The sequence below is a fragment of the Mugil cephalus genome, chromosome 8, assembly GCF_022458985.1.
Source record: "Mugil cephalus isolate CIBA_MC_2020 chromosome 8, CIBA_Mcephalus_1.1, whole genome shotgun sequence".
NCBI classification, from domain to species: domain Eukaryota; kingdom Metazoa; phylum Chordata; class Actinopteri; order Mugiliformes; family Mugilidae; genus Mugil; species Mugil cephalus.
In genome coordinates this window covers 11,680,301-11,704,908 of record NC_061777.1, presented here as the reverse complement: position 1 = coordinate 11,704,908, position 24,608 = coordinate 11,680,301, and the positions used below count along the sequence as shown (strand labels likewise).

General features: G+C 42.1%; 2 protein-coding genes and 1 long non-coding RNA gene across 8 annotated transcripts in view; 2 read left to right on the top strand and 1 right to left on the bottom strand.

Annotated features, from left to right (window-relative positions):
* frmd3 (FERM domain containing 3) overlaps positions 1-15,674 on the top strand; it is a 51,862-nt gene extending 36,188 nt beyond the window's left edge. For all 6 annotated transcript variants that reach the window (XM_047592369.1, XM_047592365.1, XM_047592368.1 and 3 more), the window contains 5 exons: positions 1,041-1,115; positions 2,951-3,019; positions 3,136-3,260; positions 10,453-10,690; positions 11,387-15,674. In XM_047592369.1, coding sequence (XP_047448325.1) covers positions 1,041-1,115; positions 2,951-3,019; positions 3,136-3,260; positions 10,453-10,690; positions 11,387-11,867 — 988 coding nt within the window. In that variant the 3' untranslated portion in view covers positions 11,868-15,674. The remainder of the gene's footprint in view (positions 1-1,040; positions 1,116-2,950; positions 3,020-3,135; positions 3,261-10,452; positions 10,691-11,386) is intronic.
* Positions 15,675-16,003: 329 nt separating this feature from the next.
* LOC125012417 lies at positions 16,004-19,939 on the bottom strand. The gene is made up of 3 exons (XR_007113276.1): positions 19,575-19,939; positions 17,255-17,336; positions 16,004-17,069 (listed from the first exon to the last, which is right to left on the bottom strand). It is a non-coding gene; the product is annotated as an uncharacterized LOC125012417 (long non-coding RNA).
* LOC125012415 lies at positions 16,820-24,442 on the top strand. Its single transcript, XM_047592362.1, has 14 exons — positions 16,820-18,239; positions 18,463-18,592; positions 18,834-18,985; positions 19,318-19,361; positions 19,535-19,682; positions 20,033-20,193; positions 20,623-20,777; positions 21,201-21,284; positions 21,603-21,669; positions 21,780-21,899; positions 21,988-22,115; positions 22,747-22,863; positions 23,054-23,161; positions 24,247-24,442. Exons 1-14 carry the CDS (start codon positions 16,820-16,822, stop codon positions 24,341-24,343), a joined length of 2,931 nt encoding a protein of 976 aa, XP_047448318.1. The 3' UTR covers positions 24,344-24,442.
* Positions 24,443-24,608: the final 166 nt, after the last annotated feature.

Sequence of the window (24,608 nt, the reverse complement as noted above, 5' to 3'; positions counted from 1 at the left end):
GAACTCTTGTGAACTTTTGCTTGTGCACAAAACAGCAGCTGAATCCAGTCAGCTTCCCCTGAAACTTGAGCTAATGCTTCCTGCACGCAGGGACATCTAGCTAATGTTGAGAAGTTCACTGTTGATCCGAGAAACAAAAGAGTTGTGGAGAAGCTGTGAATAAACAAAAGAGAACAGAAATCAATGGCATGAAGGAGCAAAGGATGTGAAGAAATTGTGGGTAAGAAGGATCAATGGCTGTGAACAGCTGGTCAGCTTTAATGTAGAGGAACCAGGTTGGAAGGAGATTAAAATTTCCAAAGGTTTAAAATAAGAATGATTTCGTTGCTGTGGCCTTCCTCTAACGAACTGTCTGAAGGTCTACCTCAAGGTCTGCTGCTCTCTAATATTAATACTTTTTTCACATTTCTCAGTTTTTAAATAGGTCCTTAGTTTTTTTTTTCCTGTACACATCTACTACAGTTTAAATACAGATAATGCACATGTTAACAGAGAAGCTATAAAGCTTCGTGACTGTAGCTCCTCTCTGTATCACCCTGGATATTGACGTCTTAATGACAGCAGCTCGGGTGTCTCTGAGAGGCAGGCCGAGGTAGGAGTGGATGTCATCTCAGATGTCAGACAAGCATCAGAGCTGCTAAATCAAATCAGAGTGAATTGAGTTTGTAAATGGCAGCCGGGCAGAGCCTGGCGAACACATGGTCCCTCAAACGCCAGCGAGAGCAGAGGTGTGTGTCTGTACTCTGGCACCGTCTCTGCTGCTCTGCAGCCTGGCGTGGCATGCTAAGTGATCCCTGAATGAAGGTTTGACCTACAGCATAGTTTTAAAATGGCACACCTTGAAACATCCTCCTGCTCCGTGCACTGACAGAATAGACTGTAATCAGGAACACACTGCTGCTATGTGAACTCCAGGTTAAGGTAGACATGTTGTGCTAAGGCTTGGAGCTTGTAAGAGTCAGTGTTCTGAATGCTATGCAGTAATGACGTGATTTTTTCTTGTGTCTCCTTCTCCGTTTCTTTTTCTCTTCTTCTGACAGATGTGCAAAGTCGAGTCAGATAAAAACGGTTTCAAGCAGTAATATCTTTTTCAAAGGCAGCAGGTTCAGATACAGGTGAGACAATTTATTGTTCATGTTCAAGTGTGCATATTTTCGTAGACAATAAAAGACTGAATTGTGACAGTCCATCATTTGTGATAAAAGAAAGCAAGGAGAACCCATATGAAGGCAGCTGGAAACCAGACACAGAGGGAGACAGAAAGAGAGAAATTTATGTTGGAAATTAATTAGTAACAATGTTGATATACACTGCCTGGCCAAAAAAAGTTGCCACCTGGATTTAACTAAGCAAGTAAGTACTAGTATCCTATGTTATACTGACCTTTCAACTGGGAACAAGTTACTTAACCCCAACTGATGCAATGAGTTGCTTCTCATTTCTTAAACATGTGGATGTGGAAAGACACATCCCATGCTTGTGAAAAAGATGTTTGAGGAGAGTCAAATCATTGGGATGCATCAAGCAGAGAAAACATCTAAGAAGATTGAAGCAGAAACTACTTAAATTGGGTAAAGAACTGTCTGATGCGTTATTAAAAACTGGAACGATAGTGGGGAAGAAAAAAAATCCTTGATGGTGATCAGCGATCATTTAAAGTGAAATAAAATCAAAGAAAAACAACAGCTATGTTTAATAGTGAAAGTAAGAGTATTTCCACATGTACACTGAGAAGGGAACTCAAGGGATTGGGACTGAACAGCTGTGTAGCCTTGAGAAAACCACTAATCAGTGAGGTTAACCGGGAAAAAAAGGTTTCAGTTTGCTAGGGAGCATAACAGTTGGACTCTGGAGCAATAAATGGAAGAAGGTCATGTGGTCTGATGAGTCCAGATTTACCCTGTTCCAGAGTGATGGACCATCAGGGTAAGAAGAGAGGCAGATGTAGTGCTGATTACCTGAATATATTGAAGCACCAGTCTTTCAGTCCTTTGCTGTGAAATTCCAGGTGTTGGCAATGAAACAAAGATCCCTCTACTACTTGAATCACGGCCAACTTGTCTTAACCTTTCAAATCTTACACATTGACTCAGTGTACCAGTGAACTCCTCAAAGCACCGCAGACACAAGCACTTCTCCTCCTCTTTGTAGATCAGAGCCTATATCCTGGTCTTCTGTGATTTACTGACCCTAATATCACAGGAAAGCTTCTATATAGTCTGTTATTGAAGCCATGTAAGCCCTGATTTTCCTCTCAGACAAAGCTCTTTACCAGGCTTACACTTACAGTCTGCTCCATTTCATCAGCCAGCTAAAGCAGTTCGGCTTAAGGGCTCAGTGATGAGTAATAAAATACAGCAGAGTTTGTTCTGAAATATGGGAATTGGTCATTTGTGCGAACGCAACACAGAGAGAAGATTTGTATCCCCGCAAGTGGAGGCAATTTGTGTGAAGCAGATCAGGTCTTTATCCAGCTTGTGTTGGTTCTTCTGATTCTGGCATTTTCCAGCACGTGGTATAGACGCTGGCTCTCCGGAGATATGAAGCGCATGCCCACCACGCCCAATGTTTTATTTCACCCTCTAATTTACTACCCGGCCATCAATCTCAGCAACAATAGACTAATGGGTGGGAGGGTGCAGCTCGCTGGGCCTGAAACAGAGTGGTCAGAATCCAGAAACTCAAATTGCTCAACAATCAGATTAATGGAGCTGCTGAGTGGTGGTAGGAAGCTGTCTGCTCAGTCGACACTGATCACGAGCAACAACAGCAAAACCCAAATCAAATACGTGTTCTTTCATGACTACCTCAACTACTTTATCTTCAGCTTTATATGTTAGACTTTACCAATCAAGTCTTAAGACAGTATTTGACTGAAACAGGAAGCTGCCACCGTCATTATTTTTTTTCTTTATCCTCCTTGCCATAATTGTTTGTTTCTCTCTGTTAGTGGAAGAGTAGCCAAGGAGGTGATAGAAGCCAGCTCCAAGATTCAGAGAGAGCCACCGGAAGTGCGCAGGTGAGGGCAAGTGACAGACTTTTAAAAAGTCCCCACATTTTCTGCACTATTGCTCCACTTTTCTTCTTATTTCATCATCACATCTCACAGAGCAAATTGCATTGTCATTATTTCAGAGCCCAGTTTGGTCAGAGTCGAAGTTTCAACTCCCTCAGCCACAAAAACCTCATCATGAATATGGAACCTCTGGTTCCCGCGCTGCCCTCCACCAACGAATACGAAGAGACGGCAGCAGACGCCGGTAAAAAACCCACACACACTCATGCCCTCTTGTCACGGACCTCCAGAAAGTCACATGGGGTCTCCCCTGTGCAAGAACTGCATGCACAGCGCTCAGACGGAGTGCGTTAATTGAGCAGCTGATGCTCCCATCCCTCCATCACTCTTGTCTCCCTGGAGACACCAATTGCAGCACACTAAAAATACCCTCCTCATGATCCTCCCCAAGGATCCCACCATGCCTGTGTGCGTCTGTGTGCCCACGTGTCTGACTTTCTTGTGTGTGAGGTACCCTTCATTGCAACGGAAAAACACAGCAGTTTGTGTTATCCTCGAGGAGAACTCAGTCAGAAGCATTTTATTCGGCTCCGAGGTGTCTGTCTGTGTTTACAGCCTTGTGTGCCTCTGTGCATGTTGCTGCTGTTATTTATTCTGTGCGGATGTTGCATCATTATGACACGCGTGTGTACAGACTACACTTACGTAGTAAACACATCACCTCTCCTTTGTTTGAAGCATTTTTTCAACACTTTTTCACAGTTTGATTTCTTTTGCCTCAACTTTTTGAACTCAAATAGCATCATTCATTTAAGCAGTTTGTATGAAGTTACGATATGATTATGGGTTTACGATATGAGATGCGAAGCTGACAGAACTGAGCAATATAACACGATAGCCAAGACATATTTGTTATATTTATTACATGAGATATTCAAGGGAGACCTGCATAATGTGATATGAATTACAGCGGGAATTTCTGTGCACAGAAGTCTTTGATCCAAATTCATTAGCTGAGTATGAACTGTATTTTCCCTAAAACTAGTGTCATAACAGAAGGATATAGGAAATTAATAAGGAATTTCAAGCATAATATTATCATATTTAGTTAGTATTTTCCCCGTGAGATAGAATAATAGGAGGATCTGTTTATAAGCTGTAAAAGCAGAGCAGAAATGTCCGGTAGAAAAGCCAATGAAGCGGCAGAGGATAGTTGGTATTATCAGGCTTTGTCCCGGGACACAACCTTCCCACTGTGTATTTATGAAGTCCATAAAAGGTACCCACAACACTGTAGGTTTTAGTGTTTCCGTCATGCCTTTTCTTTGCATGTTATCGTCACTCTTTGTCACTTTTTCCTCTTTCCCGCTATTAATCCTGGCGCTCTCCACGGCAACCTATTATCTGATCGAAGCATAAATCTTGTTGTTAGGGGGAATAAAGGGAGCATGGGGTGAGGTTACTCGAAACCATATGAGCTCAGTAATGGAGAGAATGTGAGAGAGGAGGAGATGGACTGTAGGGATGAGGGAACGAGCAGAGGTTAGGGAGGACGAATGCCGCGAGGGAAAGGAAGGTGAATGTGAGACAAAGGGAAGGTCGGGTTATAGACAATGGATGTAAGAAGAGGAGGCAGGAAAAGTTAAGTAAGTTAAGTTTATAACCTTAGAAGTAACGGTGGTGTTATTCGACCAAAATAACATAGATGAAAATGCAATAGAATTAGGAATACTTTGTTATTTGCTGCCTCTTTGACTGATGTTCAGTTATGTTTATAAGCCAATGTTATCTTTAAACATTTAGCGATATGCATGACACGTCTTTACCTTTAGAGCCCTGAGTAGTGTCTGAATATTCTCAGACTGAGCCGCTGCCAATCACAGCCACATAGAGGAGCTGGTAGCCTGAGAGACAAAACTCAGGGCAGAGTAGACAAAACACCGACTGAAGCAGCAACATTCAAATTATTGTTGAACCCTCTAGCTCTTGTTTTCTCCATCCATCCATCATCACTTCTACCTGAGCCACGCTGTTTAGGCCTCCACACATGCATAGTACAAATCACGCTGGTCTAATTCCACTCCCTCCACACATTTGATAGACTTACTCCTTCTCTCTCACGCCTCTTTTGCCAGAATTCATGCCCATCCACTCGCTTTAAGAGCCTTTCTCGATCTCTCTCTCTCTCTCTCCGACAGTCTTTTCCAAATCTCCCCTCATCCCATTTAGGGGAAAATCAATTCTTTCTTGGCTCAGGGTCAAAGAGCTGCAGAACGAACCATCTCTTCTTTCTCGGCCGGGTAATTTGGGAGGGGCAGGAGGTAGTCATCAAATCAAGGGCTCCATGCGCCGCCGACAGGATACAGGCTGAGTAATAACATGAGATTCAATTTGAAAATGCCTTGTTTCCTGATGCACTTCCAGTCACCGTTACTAAATAAGATATGAAACGTTTTAAATTAATTTTAATGGATGGAAAAGCCTTGATATCTTTGTTAGACTCTCCTTGAAGGCAGTCGTTTTGTTCAGCTGTGCACACCAACGGTGAAGAAATATGAATATGCGCAAAGGGAGCTTGAGATTGTTCTCAGCCTACAAGTCACTGCATGAAGTGGGCGTGCTTGTCGGATTGCGCCAAAGCTTACAGAAATGGTGCCCCTGTCCCTCTGCCGTCTACTTCCCAGCGATGGCCGTGACCATGGCCGTGATGAACGAGGAAGAATTGTCTTGCATGTGTTTTTGTCTGCATTTGAGAAAAATTATTTTTACTGTGAGGGAACACTTCATCCTCGGACGGCACATTTGTTTCAGTCACCACCCCGCTTGCAAAGAGTGAAGTGCTGACTGGTTTAAGAAGGCTGCTGCAAGGACTTTGGGATAAAGTGTCCTCGAGATGGTCTAGGATCACCGTCTATATTCAGAGTACTAATCTCAGCCATTAGAGGGGAAACAGGAAGCTGACCCAAGGACAGCGCTGACCTTGTTCTGCTTGTACAGTCTGTTCCCCCATCTACCAAAATCCACACACACACACGTTGGTTGTGTTTTGGTAAGGCTATCATCACGGAGATTACACCACATATCTTCGGCTCACAGCTGAGTCTTCATGCGCGGTGCCGCGTCACAACTTGGGGAAAAAACGAAAGTGCTTGTGTGCTGGTATACTTACAAGTGAACAGGCGGGTATTGTAGGGGGCACGTGAGAGAGAAAGAAGAAGTTGCACAGAGGAAAGAAAGTGATCCGCATCCTGCCCTGGGTCAGGCCTGCCCCTCCGTAATCAGAGTTAGATTAGCTGCCCCTCTGCAGCCAGGACCACCAGGTTATATATAGAAACTGCAGCTTTGGGCCTGATCCTCCTCTAATGCCCTCTCCACTCTTTGTTAACATCACTGACATTCGCAGGAGGGTCCACCAAGTCTATGTATAAGAGAGAGATAGAGAGAGAGAGAATGCGTCTGGTGTACGTCTCTTGCCGTCTCTCAGTCTGTGCTCATGGGTGTGTGCCTGAGCTCGGTCAGGGTGCGGGGGCCTTTCCACGGACAGCTGGTCAGAGGTTTGTCGTCAGTCTGAACGATGGAGCTTCTTGAGCACAGGAACGGCGGCGACATCGGAGGCGGCCTCATACAGAGCAGCTTGGAGCTGGCAGTTAGCGACCGCTCCAAAGCAGGCGACGCTCTGGGCTGCGGGGGCCAGGGCAAGACGGGGGCACTGGACGTGGCACCGGAGGGACTGCAGGTTGAGGGCATAGAGGAGGGACAGGCCGGGCCTCTCGAAGTCTTCCACCCGGGGGAGGCGGCGGACGAGCGAGCGGCATCAATAGTGGTGGCTGAGGCCTCCCTGAGGTGCCAGGTGAAGATCACAACCCGGCGGAGCCTGCACCTACGCATAGCCAATCACACTGCACGAGATGTTTTTGTGCGACTGGTGGGACACGGGGGGCGCATCGCTGGAGCCAATACACTGGAACAGAGTAAGATGAGTGGTTAATTGTCAGTGTAGTTTTAAGCAAGTGTTGTATAGTCTCTCTATGAAATTAAGTCCTGAGCAAAGGCCTATACATGTTCCTAAGTGCAGCTTTAAACAGCACAGTCAAACCAACATGCACGTGCATGTGTGTGCTCGCTGAGCCCCGTAGTTGGGTTGCCAGGTCTGCTGTGGCAACCGTCTGGGTGCAAACTGTAAATGTAATCTTCCGAATATCCAGTGACTCTCCAGAGACTACTTCTGTGTGTGTGTGTTTGTGTGTGTGTCTGAGTGACAGAGCAGAGCACAAATGCACTATGTGTGTCTGAGCAGCTACATTGTACACTGTGCTACTCATTAAAAAAACATAACAGCTACAGTAAAGTGCATGCTGTGTTTTATGTTTGCATGAGAAACAGAATAATTATTTGGTTTTGGGAGCTTTTTCTTGTCTCCACACTTGTAACCCTTCGATGCATGACCCACCAATACCTACACTAAATGACCCCAATTAGAATCAGTGCATTTTATTAAGAAATTTCTTTCATTTTGGTTAAAGATCATGTTTTGTTTTTTTTATTATATTTTCCTCAACAAAAGAATAAACTACCTCAGTTGATAAAAGGCTTATGTTCCTAGGATTAACCTTTGATGTTCCATAGAAAATGTATGGAAAAGTGTGGTACTGATTCAAAATATGCAGTGAAGATACAAATCCAAATGGCCACAACTTATTTGAGGAATACATGGAACGTTAAATGATAAAAAGAGATAATACACACACACACACACACATATATATATATTACAGAATGTTTGACCCCATTTATGCATCTAAGGGTTAAACTAGCAAATGTTAAAAAAATAAAGTGTTTTTAATATCAATAATACTAAAAAATGGAAATGTTTTGATGATAATTTAATTATTTGTTAAAATATCTCATCATAATTTTCACTTAATAACTGTCATTACCAGCAGTTTCATAACTGTGTTACCCTCTTCTGATGGGTGCCTTTAGTGTAACGTTTCTGCTTTGTCCTTGAGCCTGACACTGAATCCCCATCAGGTTTAGAACCAGCACATTTGATCCTGCTTGTTCATTCACTTGAGACCAAAGGGCAGGTGGACGAGAGCGTTCAGGATTAAGCGAAAATCTACCGGACACAGAGATGTTCTACCACTGCTGACGCAAAACAGTTTTTCACAACGCATCACTTCACCTCGTGGAACTTTGCATGGAATCATGTAGAAATTTGCTTTGGAGGAAAATTCTGCTTTACATTTCGTTGACGCGATCCTTCAAGGCAGAGCTGACCGGTCGAGATTTATTGTTGAATAAACATTCAGCATCACGTGCACAGACGTGCAGATAAAAATACTGTTGGTGGAGGTGCTGAAGATGGGGTTGCGCGCCGAAGATAAACAGACCTGTCGACACTTGCGTAACGTGGGGGAGGCTGCCCTGTGCGCGCACGAGTGTGTGTTTGCGTGCGCGTGCCGTGGCCACGGAGGAATCTAGCACCTTGTAGTGTGAATAACCTCATCTAAGGAGAGGCTTGAATGTGAGCTAACGGGACAGAAGGCACACCAGAATTACAAATACGAAACAGCAGCAGCAGCAGCAGCAGTGGAGCAGCTGTGTTGTGCCTTCAGTAGGAAATATCAGGATGGATGAGCTCAGGATTTCTTACAGATAAAAATATTGTGTTTCTCCACCTGATTCCAGGTTTATTTATTAACTGAGCGTTGTTTCTTAGACATCTCACACATTGTGAATGATGTGTTTAAAGTGTACAGCACATCTGTGTTTCTGTATCATCATCTTTGATATATTAACAAAAGAGAATTAGTTCAGATATTAATACAGTAAGCCTAATTAAAGTCAGTTAAGGATACAGGTATGAATATTAACAGCCCGTAGACTACCATTAGTTTCACACATTATATAATCACGCCTTCTTTTTCTGCTTGTTTGCTCATCGCTCATTATTCATGAAGAGGACTCAAGAGTGGAAAAACTCCCTTGATTCATATTTTATTACGATAATTATCATATATTATGTTTATTTATAATAACTAGATCCGTTGCCATCTGGTCTGGGCCTGTATAAACTGCTTTACTGTGCCACACGACAAGATGAATTATGATAAATTCATTCTGCTGCTGACCAGTACTTTGCTGAAGGTGCATCCGGTAATATCTGAATGTTTCATGTCTCCTGATTCTGCTGCCAGCTTCTTTGCCTCCGTGTTCTTTTTTTTTTTTTTTTTTCCTGCTTCATATTTATATGAAAAACACCCTGTTTTTTTTTTCCTTCCACCCCGAGTTCAATCACTTGTTGGCTTTTTGCTGACTCTGTTTCCATGGTAGCTGTCGCCACTCGCTCCTAAGACTTTCGACTCCTTCTCTCTCCTTTTTTTTTTTTTTTTCCAATATTTCCTCTCAATTCATATTTGAATCAGTTGGCATGGTAACTGATTAGTCACTTTTGGCCTTGAGTGTCAGTGGCTGATTTGGAGAAAAGGATCACAAGAATAGTGTGAGTTTCATACATACATCATCTTTTTTTTTCTTTTCTCGCTTTGATGTTTCAATTGTTTCTCAGTCACATTCTTAAAAAATCTTTCAATCGGTTGATAATGCGTGATAAATCTTTAACTGTGGTTGTGACCACGTCGCCAGACATTTACCCTCAAACCTAATCCCCAGCAGGGAGACAGCTGGGCTTATTTTTAACACTCCCTCTCACACACATATAGAGATCCGTCTTGTGCACCGAGGCATCAGATATGTCTCAAAAAGTCATCATTAAGTCAGCACCTCAGAGAGTTGTGCGTCCACACGCAGCTGCTCTGCCCGCCTCACCACAGCAGCAGTGCCGTACGCCACAGCCGTATTTAGATTTATTTCATCTGAGTTATATAAATTGGATGCACAGCTTAAACAGCGTCGTGATGTTCATCACGGCCCTCACAGATTTATTTTACCCTGCTGGCGTCCATAGGTTAAAATTCAACGGGTGAAGTACAGCTGTGACTTGGAGGCAGGAAGAGGAATGGGAAATCATTTACATGTGCAAATTGTGTAACTGCCTTTACATTTCACGGTCGAATGGGATGTTTATCTTTTTTTTAATTTTCTGCACAATTTCTATGCTTTTAAGTTATACGAGAGCGCCATCATGTGGTCAGTGGACTCAGCTGCAGCTTAAATGAACACAAAAGCAGTTTCAGATGTTTTATTTATGCAACACAGTTGAACATTGTCAGTGTTGTCGCACTTTAGAAAACACATTGTTTTGTGTTTGTTTACAGCAGTAATAGCACCAGTACTGGAAATAGCATTATTTTTATTATTAGTAGTAGTAATACTAGTTTTATTTGTGTGTTTTCTTTTAAAAAATACAGTAGGTCTATATTATGAAGCGAATAGATTTTATTTTTATTTATTTATTTATTTCCCATCACCAGGTGTTGTTGCCGTTAAGGACTCTGTCCCCTTGTCTCCCCTCAAACCTTCGGTTGCGCCGGCGGTCACAGAGCAACAAACTACCGAAGGAGGAAACTCTGCTCTGGGCAATGACCTGCAGCCTCCTCGTGTTTCCATGGAAACCTCAAATCATCGACCTCAAGCTCCCAGAGCTGAAGTAGAACTGGAGGAAGACGACGAGGCCGGCGGTGCATGCACCATTTCTGAGCTCACCTACAGGTCTGGAGTTTTGTAATAAACTATTTGAATGCAGCGGCGCTTTACAGCTTCTTTCAGCTCAATGTTGTGATTCCCTGTAGAAACACTCTCAAGGGGCGAGACATGTCCCTCCAGGAGTAAGTTTAAACTGAACTTAGAGGAGACTGAACAGTGGACTATAGCTACATTGATGCTAATTATGCTCCATGTTTACTGGATCTGTAGCTAAACCCACTGTTAAATAACAAGAAATGATTGGAGCGCAGAATTTAAAGGTTCAACGTGACCTTAGCTATAAAATTATAATTCTCCATCCAGTAAAAGACAACTTATAATGTACATTTGTTGATAACAGTGCGATAGGTACATATACACACTGCAGAACACCACTGGTATCTAAACAAAACACATGCAAGTGTGTTGTTTTCCTAAGGTACAGTGAACCTGGTATGTGTTGTTATGCAGAAATGTTTTTCTTCCAGCGTCACCCATATATTTGGTGAACGTCAGAAGTTTTACTTCTGAATTTCTTCATGGCCTTTCAGTATTTTTGCTACACCTGATTTGACAGGCATTCCTTTTACCTATGCTATGGTCAAAACAAGACACTGAATGTGACGTCATATTTGAGAAATGTTCCTTCTTATTTGTTCATTTCTCTGCAGTTTATAATAAAATGTGTTTTCAGAATGTAATTGTCCTCCGTCTCCTCTCCAGCCCCTGTGCCAGCATGCTTCCCACCCCCGTGGATGACAGTCAGGGAGGCGTCGACTTGCTCTTCTCCTCCCCGGTCCAGAGCCCGGCCAGGCTGCTGAGGGAGCTGCACGCTGACCCCGACATCCAGGCCCAGCTGGAGGCCGAAAGGGAGCGGGACCGGGCCTACGAGCGAACCCGGCTGGCTGCGAGAAGTCGAATGAGCGGGGTCCTGACCAGCAGCCTGCGCCTGCTGTCCTCCAACGAGCGAGTCAACGCCTGTGTGCTCAGCGTGGCCCGCTTCGTCGCCGTGGTAATGGGCGTCCTGCTCGTCACTGTGCCCACGCTGCTGCTGCTGCTGGAGTCAGACATCGACGTGTCCTTCCTCCACGAGATCCGCCAGACGCCGGAGTTTGAGCAGTTCCACTACGAGTATTACTGCCCGCTCCGACGCTGGATCCTGTGTAAGATCAGCATGGCCATGGAGAACATCTGGTCTGACTGAAGAGGAGCGGAAACAGGAGGAACCGGAGAGAGAAGAGTCACTGCAGGGGGAAACAAACAAGGCCAAATGTCTGTCTTAACATATGATCTAACCTCATCAGTCTTAACAGCGTGTGGTTTCTCTTGAGGCTATGATCTGCCAGTGGGATGAAATTATTTCACTTGTTAAGGAGCAAGTATTCTGTGCAAAGCTGTATTGCATCACTCGTGGTGACTCACAAAGTTGTGCTAACATGGTCTATTAAAGCAAGAAGATTAGTTTCACTTATTTGGCAGCGTGTCTTGAAGAACAGAGGGATACGAGGGAGAAATTTTCATCATGGGATCAAATCATTTGTTAAGATAGACACTTTTGGCAGTGCTGAACTACACACACAAACAAGGCAGAAATAAGAAAAGAAACTGTGTGTTCAACGAGAAACTCGGTGAAGGGAAATGAAGGAAGGTAACGGATAAGGGAAGCCATGGAGAGAGGAAAAGTCGCAAAAAGGGGAAAAGGTTTTTGTTTAACTCGAGATGTTATCGGCCTGTTCACTCCTGATGCTGACGAGATGAAGCAGAGACTCTTTGATCGTGATCACAAACCATTCTGATTGGTTCTCGCCCTCAGAGCGGAGCACCTGATTGGCCGCAGGGCCTGTCAGTCATGACGGAGTGGGTGGGAACAGAAAGAGGGAACGATAGATGGATTTGACAGTGAACGCAACAATAGCCACCATCAGAGGTACAATATATCAATATATATATATATATATATATAAAAAACAAAAAACAACAGAGAGATATTGATAATTAATACCAATCTTAAATAAGTTGTTTTTAACGTTTTGTACATTTTTATGTGATCCAGATCTTTCAGGAATTTTTCAGTCAGAGGATCTACTTTGAGGTTATTTTCAAATTAAGAGTTTACAAAAGATTACTAAAGAAAAAAAAGAAGAAAAGCAAATTTATTGAAGTTTATCAGGGCGGTGGGTGCGGAGAAATTTGAACTATTTTTTAAGACTACCGTCGACATTTGCTGACTTGGTAGCACCCTAGGTTTTTCCTACAGAGGTTAGAGCACAAATCTTTTACACAGACCACAGACACAACTGTTTCAGATTATGTGATGTCATTTTGGAAAACTGGAGGGAGGCAGGTAGAGAAGCGTGCTGGTAAAACGTGTGTGTGTTTTGTCGAACTCCTAAATGTCTTCTGAACTAAATGTCGGCTCATCGGTTACGTGCATCTTTCATGGTGGAAGGTTTTGACAGAAAACATGTAAAGGAAGTGGCTTGTGGATGAAACGTCATGGGGGTAAATTTAAGATTACGAACTTAGAGGTTTGTTGTTATTTGTTTGCTGATGGTGTGCTTCTTTAGGGCGAGCTCTGTGCGTGCTCCAGCTGCGCAGGTGACAGACGACACATGAAGAGACAAGCATTTAATGGTCAAAACCTCACACACGAATATATTTATTCGTGCAAAGGTGACTGATCAGAGTGTCTAATTTATTTAGAAGCAGATCACGCATTAGAAATGATTTGTAGCCATTTCTAGGAAGACCTATAGTAACATCCCTTTGAGTACTTGTCCTTAAGTGTGAGTACAGGATAGTATTTAGTGACCAACATGACAGAGGTGTCATATTATAGAAAGGAATAATGTTTAATGGGGAATTTATGGGTTTATTTAGGGTCGGGGCTGTGTACATATGGCGATATTGTTCAAGAATGGAGTCAAAGTTTAAGAATATCAAGGTAAAAACTAATACAGTATAATGCTATGTGAGTACAATAAGAACATATCATGACGCAAGACTTTTGTCAGTGATTTCTGGGAACTTACTTACAGCTATCAGCGCAGTGTTTGTTCACCAGTCAGACAGTGAGTAGTAGTATAGTGGCTCTGAAAGAAAAGGAGAACAGAGAGGAACAATGAATTAAAGCAGACGTTTAAAAACAATAAAAGGTAGTTTGGCTAAACTTCTCAGGAAAGGGCATTAGTAGTTTTAGTTCAAAACACTAAAAATACAACAAAAAAAAAGAAGAATGAATGAAATGCATTTAATCACGACATAACATTCACGTAGGTTTTGTTGTGACACTGTCATGAATATTCATACGCTGTACGTGTAATCAGACAGAAATACGGCCGCAGACTCTCTAGTTTGCTGTAGCATAGCGACGTATGCATACATGTCATTGCATTAAGCCGATAGTTGAAACATCACAGCTCACTTTACAGTAACGTCAAAAAAAACTAGCAGCGTTTTAGGCCAGTCTCTCTGTCAAGGGTCTCACACAGTATTTATTCTCGTATAAAGAGCAGAATTAATTTTTTGAAGTTTATTTTCATATCTCACTTAAACTTGGCTGCTACGGAGGCCGCTGCAGTGCTCACGTTTCCATCAGCTCACCTCTGGTCTTCTCTCATCCAGTGTCGCCGCCTCACATCATAACGTCGGCTGTGTCGTCCTGTAACTCTGTAGACTTTTATGCATTAACGAGCTTTATGCATATAGCAAATATGCAGTAACAACAAGAAACACGGTCTATTTGGGACAGAGCATTTATTTTCCTACTACAGCACATGCACTGAGTTTCAACGGCGAAACCGAGCAAAGGGCCAAACCACTATGACAACAGCGTTTGCATTTTGTGAAATAAAACCAGCTTTACTGTCGAGGCTGATCTGTATGCACTGCTAAATGATCGTCATCACCATCGCCATGGTAACTAATAGGGAGGGATGTCGTCCTGTCTTCATTTGTTACGGTTTCTCCTCCAGCCTCAAAATGCTCGAGCTGTAGATTTAAAAGACTCCATCATCCTCCGAGTAGACCGGGAAATCTCTCGCTTGGCTCCTTTTTGCTGACCTCTCAATGCGAATTGCATGTCCTCATTTGTAAATAGTGTGTTTATAGCTGTGGCAAAAATACCCGGTCTGGGTAAAGATTTCCTTTCTCTCTTCCCTCTGTGCGTCTTGTCCGTGTAAAGCAATCTAGATTTAGGCTTGGCTGTCTCAATCATCTCAGATGAATGCATGCTCTCTGTTTTTATCAAGAGGAGGGAGGAGAAAAGACACAAGTCTGAGACATCAGAGGCTTTTATCTAAATTAAAATCAGGCACCGGTCATCTGAGCAGTTTTAAAAACTTGTCATGCTGTTTGCTTTGGGGTTTATTTTAATCAACTGAGACGCGTGGTTGCTAATGCTGTTAGCTTCCTCCCAAATGATCCATTCAAATTATGCCTCGGTGGCCTCTAACAAGTCGGCTATCTAACTTGTAAATTTCATCATGCTTATGCTGTGTGTTTTTAAACCATTAACATCAGATGCTAAATGTTAGCGCCAAAGCCTAACCTCATTGCTAATGGAGCATGCTAGCATGTTAGCTAATCGTATATCACAAGCAGGGTTGGGGTTCATTCACTCTCAGCTGAAAGAATCAAAACTGTTCATCGAATATTAATTATCTTGCCGTTAACTGAATATCAGGCACCATTTGCATATGTTTAAAAACACAGAACAGAGTCACTGCAAAGTAAAACTAAACCTCGACTCATTGCAAACAAAAGGGCCTTTTAGTTCTGAGATTTAAAGAAAAAAACAATTGGCTCCATATGACACCGTAACATTATATTAGTTTGTAGCTTATTTATTTATCTGTTTATCACCCTCTAAAGGGGAATTTATCCACAGGTGTAGCTCTCATTTTGAGCTACTCATCTTGAGTTCCTGTGTTTGACCAACAGCATATAGATGGACTGAGAGTACAACTATTGTTGCCTACATTAATAAAACTGTGAGTTAAAAAAAAAAAAAGCATAAAGATCACACATTTGAGGTGTTAAACTTTCGTGACATGAGTCAAGTATTTACAAACCTTAAATTTAATTATCATTAATTATGAGTGAAATTAAAACTAACAAAAATGTTTTACCGCCACCGGGAATTCAACATGTTCAACACAAAATACTACTTTTTAATTAATTTATTTAAGATTATAAATATTTGAACTCAGGTCTACTATATGCAAAACTACTGGACGTCACACGGTATAAGAAAATAAACTGTATGTTATCTGAGTGTTGTGTGGGCATGTACAGTAGCAGATTCTCTTGCACGGTCCCTATGTTGTTTTTAATTGTTAGTCAAACTGATTGTTTTGTTGTTGTTTTTTTTTGTTTGTTTGTTTCTTTTTGTTATTTAGTCTCTTTTAAAAAGAAACTCTGGGAGATTTAATTTAAAAAGAATCAGAAAAAAGGAAAAAAAAAATCCTAATAGTCCTAATAACGACCCCCCTCTCTACTGGGACAACCAAGCCTTATGAACTTTGTGAAGTGAAACTTTTAAATGTTTGTATGTTACAAAAGAAAAGATGGATTGTTTTATATGTTAATACTGCCACAATAAAGCTCCCCAATGAATATATATAATATATATATCCATACAGAAATATGGTCTCTATGGTGTGGATTGTTTTTGTGTGAGCGTCACATGTTGAATGAATGTTCAGACTATTTCCTTCTGAGCTTTGTCTCCCTCGTGTGGTGGAAACTAGTCGATGCAGCTTGTGTTTGGCATCTCTATGGTGACGTTTGGGTGAGCAACCCAAGATTTCTAGGATACAGGGAGTGTTCAAAGCTTTACTGTCAGGACTGCGGTCTGCAGCCGGATTAGATATGTGTACAGTTTTGAATATTTATTTAATTAAACCACTGGGAGTGGAATAAATGGGAGTCAGTAAAGCTGCTGGGTAAGAGTATCTATTTATTATCCTACACTAGATCAGAGTATATCTGATGTAACTCTGCGTGATTCATAGAGAGGATTTGTGTGCTTCTTGTTTATAGGACATTGCTTTTATAGTGCTGTCTAACCTCTTAACCATTTTTGCATTAAGAAAATACATGAAGGCCAAATGAGGTGCGGACGTCGGTGTACACTTGTAACACCAACATACGACGATGGATAAATCTGTGGAGCATGTGGCACAGACAGCTTTTCAGATGGAGCTGCGCCCTGTGTCTGAACTCCTCGAGGATTCTGGGAACTATAGGCGAAACTTCCAGCAGGAGCCGAGCTTCCCTCTCCTCAGTGACTCTGTCTTCAGTGAGCAACAGAAGCTGAGGCTGGTGTTGGAATGGGCTAATGGTTTCCTCCGTGGCAGATCAGAGGTCTGCCATGAAGTGTGCGGCGTGAACAGTTTGACATCCTCTGATGTAAAAAAGGGAGAAACAGAGGACAGATCTGATGCATATAAGCATTCGCCCACAGCTAAATACCACCTGAATGTTTCACTTGCAGCAGGTGATAATGAGGTATGTGGAGGAGAAAGGAGTTTGGAGAATATCTGGCCGCCTGGATCATCAAGCTGTAAAAATAATGAGCAAAATAATTACCTGCGTGGACACAAACCTCCCTCTCCACATGATATCCACCATCCTTTCTCCCTTTCCCTTAATGAAGATGAGGAAACTTTGCCTGGGAAGAGGGAAGATGTGAAACGAGTGAAGCCACAACACACCATGAATAAACAAAGTCCTCCCCACATATCTAATCAAAGGCACCAGCCAGACATGCCTGACAGCCGCGCAAATCAAACGCTTGCATCAGATACTGCAACACACTTGATCAAAGAATCCACAGCATCCCAGAGCAGCGGCAGTCGTGAAGAGAGCGCAGTGTTTGCTGCAGCGAGCGACTCAAAACCTTTACTCAGAAGCAACGATTTCACTGTCACGATTTACAAAACAGCTGGAGCTCAGTCAAAGGGCCCGGAGGACTCGAAGAAAATTGAAGCTGAAGGTGATCAGAAGGAGAGAATAGAAGGTGACAGGGCGGAGGAAAATTGTGGAAAGATTAAAAAAGAATCAGATTTCGTTGTGCACGCAAGTGATAAAATGAGAAACGGCGAACCAGAGGGGGCACCAGAGCAGCACAGTTCCACCTGTTGTTTGAAACTACGATCACATTTGACTGTTTATGAGCAGTACCAGCTATGTGTGGATCAGCTGCATCACATCAGACTCAGACAAAGCCAGTGCTTTACAGCAACTATACAGCCACTCGACAAAGACCAGAAGGAAGAAGAAACGTCTGCAAAAGCAGTTTCTTCAGCTTTAACAGCGTCTTGCCTTGACCCGACCTCTGCCCTCACAAATCCAAAGCAACTCACCACAGAGGAGAGACATTCACATGTCATCAATAAGAAACAGGACAGAAAAAGGGAAGCACATACAAAAGAGACCAAATCTTGCCAAAGTGCGAAGCAAACACCTGCAGCCTGCAAACCCACTGATTTAATGAAGAAACCTGCAGAAGCCCTAACATCACATGAGGAGGTTAGGACCAAACCTGAAGCCGCTGCTCTTACTGCTAAACCAGGTAACAAATATCACAATATAAGATGTATTTATTTAAACACACGAAGCTCCAGCCTTACGTGAAACTACTCATAAACTCCTAAACATGATGCAGCATATGCTGAGAGTCAGCAGGAAGTTCTCTCTTCTACTTCAAGGCATCCTGAGGTAAAAGGGGTTGAGTAGTCATCTGTGTCCTCAGCCTGCCTCTCTGTCTATCTGTTTATCTATCTGTCCGTGGTCAGGACTGCAGAGAAACAAGATTAGACGTCACCCAGGCAGGACGGGTCATCAGAGTCCACAAAAAAGAAATGAAGCTCCTCTAGAACTCAAAAAAAATTCAAACACGTCCTCGTCTAGAGGAACGTTGCCATGGTAACACTTTGTTTTGTTGTATAATTTGTGCAAAAGTAATCATCGTATTTGTCCAGATCTTGTTAATTATTGTAAATAATGTTTTTTAGGTACCGCCATCAAATAATTCAAACTACAATCTTTAATCCTATTAGTGATAACGGATGTCAGATTAGTTTTCCTAAATAAAAGCACTGCTCCTTCAGAAGCAGACGATACTGTCTGATGACATAAAGGGAAGCTCTACGTCTGTCTCTAACAGCTGTCAAGATGAAATCAAATCCACGAAGAGACACACAAGGAGACCAGATGACAGACTGAATCATGCATCACCTTACAGAGATACACCAACGCTTGTGCAGCCTGCAGAGGCTCATCATCGTGATGACCCGGGGTTGAAATCACCATCAGAGGGTAACATACAAACATACAAACGCACCACCAACAACAAGCCTTTAAATAACACAAAAAGCAAAGTCACAAAGGCGTCATATGACTGATGTATTTTTAGTAGCTTGTAGATGACTGTGTGTCTGTTCCTCTTTTGCGGGCCTTGTTTGAAATTAATTTCACGTTTCATCAGACACTGATCCAGCAGAAAGTCACAAGGCAAAAAAAAGAAAGAAGAGATTTTCATTTGAGCTGGTGTTTGTGTATCATGATGTCAGGAATTTATATGGAAATTTAAGTTTAAGTTTTAAACTATACCAGAATATTTATGTATATGTGTGTGTGTGTTATTGCAGGTACAACGCTGCACATCAGTTTGACCAACAGCTGTAAAACCAGCGTGAGAAAACTTCATATTTGATTTTTTTTTTATAAAATTACTGCACCAGCGAGAACTATGATTTTTATCTGTTTTTACAGCTTCTGAAGATTTTCATTTGAAAGAGTCGCGCTTATTAATACATTTCTAAAATGAGACGTGTATTTGTGTGTTGTTGTCGTTACACCTGCCAGCCAGCGGGCATCCCTGCGTGTGACAGCTGGCTGTGTTTACCTGATGAGGTGTGGCTGTCCATCTTGTCTCTGGTGCCTCTGAGGGATTTGTGCGGCGTGGTGCAGGTCTGCCGGCGCCTGCACGCCCTGGCCACCGATCACTCGCTCTGTGAGTGTCTGCCAGACACCTTAAACACATCTCACTTGAAAATAATGCTGCAGTCACGGTGTCGTGCAGCTTTTAGGCCGTTCAGGGTTCAGGTTAAACATTGGACATAGGTCAAACGGACGTCCCAAACTTTCCTAAGTAGCAGCACATGGTGTGTTCTCATGATGTAAGTCCTGTACAGTACAACTCCCTGGACAAACATTCAGATGATAACTCAGACCTGCACTCAAACTGTTGGTCAGAACCAAACATTTGCATTATTATGAATGATAATAATAATAAGAAGAAGAAGAAGAAGAAGAAGAAGAAAGCATTACTTTATGTTTTTCTCCTCATTTCTCCCTCTTAAGGGAAAAATCTAAGGATTGAAAACTCTGCTTTAACCGACCAGTGGTTGCTGTGTGTGGGCAGACGTTGTCCTCGTACCCTGTCCCTGTACAGCTGCAGTGGACACTCTGTCTCCTCCTCTGGGCTGGAGACGTTCTTCTCTCTGTGCAGAAATTCTCTGCAGGTAAAAATTAACCTACGCCGATTCATTGATTATTCAGGAGTGGAGGGATGTTTGGTAAAAGCTTTTAGATGTTTTGGAATCACGTAACTTCACAGTGTGGCTTCTCAGGTTACAGGATAGGAACCTCCTGATCGATGAACCGCTTTACTGTTTGAACACTTGACAATGAGATGCACTGTGCTCACACTTGGTTTTATGGACCTCACACCCGGGATGCACCAGCCTGCTGTCAGTGATAATACAACACATGGCACTACAGTACATAAAAAGGTTACTGTCTGCTGTCAATTGGGTCAATATATGATGAGTGACGGATGGTGACAGGAGATCAAAGTCTTTCGTTGTAGACACACTTTAAAATGTTCTATAACTCAGGAATGGGATGATAAAGATAACCTTATTTGTGCAATACTTAACTGTTATTTACAGGAACTCAAGGTCACAAGTTGTACCGGTCCTCGTCTCCATGGCGACTGCGTGTTGTCTCTGGTTGGTCAGTTTTGTGATCGTGTGGTCGATGTGGACCTAAGCTGGAGTGGAGCGACGGACGCGGGAGTGAAAGCTCTGAGTGACTGCGCCTCACGGTCAGTCCAATGTGAACGCGTTTGCATATTTAGTTCCTCGCAACATGAGTAATCGAAACACAAACACATCCAAAGAAGAGTGACGCATACACAGGTGTCTTTTGAAGTTTTGAAGTGTGGATGGACGTGTGGACATTTTTTGCGTTTGTGATCAGATTTACAGACAGAACTGAATGTGTATTTTTGTTTTTCTTGTATGATTAAGCTCTGTCTGAGACAGAAAACAAAAGAAAACACTTGAACAGTGGTTGGTCAGTCATTGCCATGATTGTAAATAGTTGTATTAAAAGTTAAAATCACTGTACATTAAAAGGTGGTTGTGAATGGCAGCATGTAGCCTGGATGGATGAGTATATGGATGCTTGTATGGATTGTTAATTGGACCAACAGTATTAATCCTTCGTTCATCTTCATTTATTGTAGGATAAGACTAAAATCTGTTGTCCTGAACGGCTGCCACATCACTGACGTCTCACTGAAGGAGCTCACCGTAAAACACAAAGAGAGGTCAGAATTCTCCACTGTCAAATTTACTCTTCTGCTCCGTATCATACTAACATAGGTCAATTGGATGTGAATGTAAATTTGTAAGTGTGTGCTGCGTGGATGTGTTCTCTTGTCTTTGATATCTCAAAATTTGTGCATTTACCCTTTTGCCAATAAGTCACAATCCCAAATCACTTCACATGGGTTGGGTTTATCCACAGTGGGAATGTCTGATTTCCAGATTTGCTGGAACATGCCTTGGTCAATATTAGATTTTTTTCATCTGCCATTTTCATGTATAACTCATTCATGTTATCATATGACATGTCTGTTGTTTAGCCTGTGCAGGTTGGAGGTGTTTGGCTGTCAGTTTCTCACTGCGTCCTGTCTTCAGACTGTATATGAGGTATTTTATTTTATCTAGTTTTAAACTAATAAAACATTAGCTACCACCTCTTAACTATTGTATGGCATCTGTCTAGGTGGATGTACAATCGTTCCGTCTCTGTGTTTCAGATGTGTCCTGGTCTTCAGCATCTAAATGTCGGACAGGTGCCAAATGTCAGTGTCCACAGTCTCATGGTGATGACATCACAGCTCAAACGTCTCATTTCACTGAATCTCACTGGACTGCAGGTGCTAAATTGGTCATTTCGTTACTTGATCCAACAACTTTGTGTTGACAAACTCTTACCTAGAGTTTAATCATGCTCTCTAATTACAGCTGGATGATTCCACAGTGGACTCTTTGCTCCACAACTGTGTCGAACTTCAGAGTTTGACCTTCAGCTCGTGTCCTGGAGTCACTGACCTGACGCTGCACAGCATCAGCAAGTACACACCTGGCATCAGGTATGAACATACATTTCATTATTCTTTGAACGCAATGCCTGACTCTACGAAAAGTATTGAAAGTAATGAAAAGTTACAAAAAAAATGTTAGTAATGTAGGTAGCAGAAAGAAAAATAATGAAAAGCGATAAAAAATAGGGTAGGTAATGTAGATAACGGAAAGTAGTGAAAAGTAACAAAAAATTACTTTTTGATCAAAAAACAAAGAATAGGTAACGCAGATAATAAAAAGTAATGAAAAGTAAGAAAAAGTAATGAATAGTGATAAAAAATAGGGTGGATAATTAAGTAATGAAAAGTAACAAAAGTAATGAAAAGTAACAAAAGTAACAAAAAGCTACGTAGGTAACAAGTAACGTAAGTAACGTAGGTAACGTAGGTAACGTAGGTAACGTAGGTAACAGAAAGTCATGTAAGTAAGGACAAGTAACAAAAAGTAACAATAAGGAACAAAAAGTAACAATAAATAACGAAAAGTAAAGTAGGTAATGTAGGTAACGGAAGTAAGGAAAAGTAATTCTAAATGCTAAGATCCAGTTTTTAACCCTTAGAGTAAACTTTGGTAAAGAGGATGTGGTATTTACATTCAAATCAACAGAAATGTGTGTGTGTGTGTGTGTGTGCGAGTCAGATCCCTTAATGTGAGTGGCTGTAAGGCAGTAACAGATGCAGGTGTTCAGTCTATAGCGCTGGGCTGCAGAAGAGTTCAGCAGCTGGATCTCAGCTCCACCGGCACAGGGAACAGAGGGTACAACACCTGGCACACAAAAAAAACTAATCAATGTAATCGTGACATGTCTTGACTGATGGTCACCATGTCCTGAGGTATCCACAATAACAGAGATCACTAAAATGTCACACTAATACACAGGAACCGTGTGCATTTTGTGTGTGTGTATGTGTGTGTGTGTGTGTGTGTGTGTGTGTGTGTGACACAGGGTTTCTCTACTGGCAAATTACTGCAGTGAACACCTTCATACTGTCAAACTCAGTTTCTGCCACATCACGTTAGAGAAGATACTGAAGCTCTGTCGACACTGTAAGAGGTAAACACACACACACACACACACACACACACACACACACACATGAAATGAAACCTTTCCAGAAAACACAGTCAGGATGTGTCAGCGTTATTTTCACCGAGCAGCGAACAACCCGGTGTCTATGATGGTTCACAGACACATACATTTTTAGTCATGTATTTATATGTTTGTTTAACTTTTGGTGGAAAATTAACAGCTGTATTGATACACTGATCAGGCATAACATTATGACCACCTTCCTAATACTGTGTAGAGAATGGACATGGGCCTTCTGAGGAGGTCCTGTGTGTGGTGTGGTTGAGAGGAGGGGCCTTTGTGGATCAGACTTGTTCCAGTGCACCCCACTGATACTTGATCAGTTTGGGATCTAGTGAATTTGGAGGCCAGGTGAACACCTTGTGCTGTTTTTCTCTTGTGTTTTTTGAGATGTTCCTAAACCATTTTTTTGTGTGTGCGCCTGCATCCTGCTGGGAATGACTGCTGCCATCAAGGAGTGTCATTGCTATGGGGTGGGGGTGTCTGCTCTAGGTGGGTGGTACATGTCTAAGTTAACATCCACATGAATGTCAGGTCCAAAAGTTTCCCCACGGAACACTGAATTGCCGCAAAATGTTCAGTCTTATTTACTTCTCATGCCAGTGGTTTTAATGTTGTGGCTGATCAGTATATACTCATACTCTCTCTTTTATTTACAAGTACAACCATCCTATTGAAGTTTATGTAGGTGTGGAAGAGTCAATAGGAAAACATTCAAACATGCTGAAAAGCTTAAAAGGCCTGAAACTCTGAATGAGGCTTTCATAAGACGTGTCAGTTATAAAACACGGAGGAAACAGGCTCCAAATTCTTCTTATGATGAGAACGATGAAAAATCAATTTTACTGACCATGAAAATAGAAAGTGTCAATACTTGAGCTATGAATACCAACTGTTTGATGCCTCTGTTGAGAAAACAGAAATCAGCTGCTTGTGGTGTGATATGCCAGAATAAAGAGTTGGAGCTCTCCCATATCTAGCTCTCTAGTGATAGCTTATTAAAACACAGTTACGTACCGCTTGTTGTTTCTATTCTTGTCTCTTTTTAGGTTGAAGGTGCTCCATCTATACGGCTGCGCCCGGCTCCCCACTAAAAGACAGATCAGACAAGTTCACAGTTCTGTTCAAGTTTATCCTCTGCCCTGACACTAACTGTACAGATATGAAAGAGGAAACTTCTCTTTTTTATTTCTTCTGTTATGCTGAATTTTCAGAGGTATCCGGCAAATTAATGAAGAAATGAATTAAAAAACACATATCTATGCTGCTGTGAGTGTGCGTGGGTTAATGGTTACCTGTTGTAGTTTAGTTTTGATCATACTCGTTAGTCTCTTGTTTATTTATGTATGGAAAAGACAAGCTTTCTTGACATCTCATCATATTTTACTGGAGGACTTTTTTCTAAAAGCAG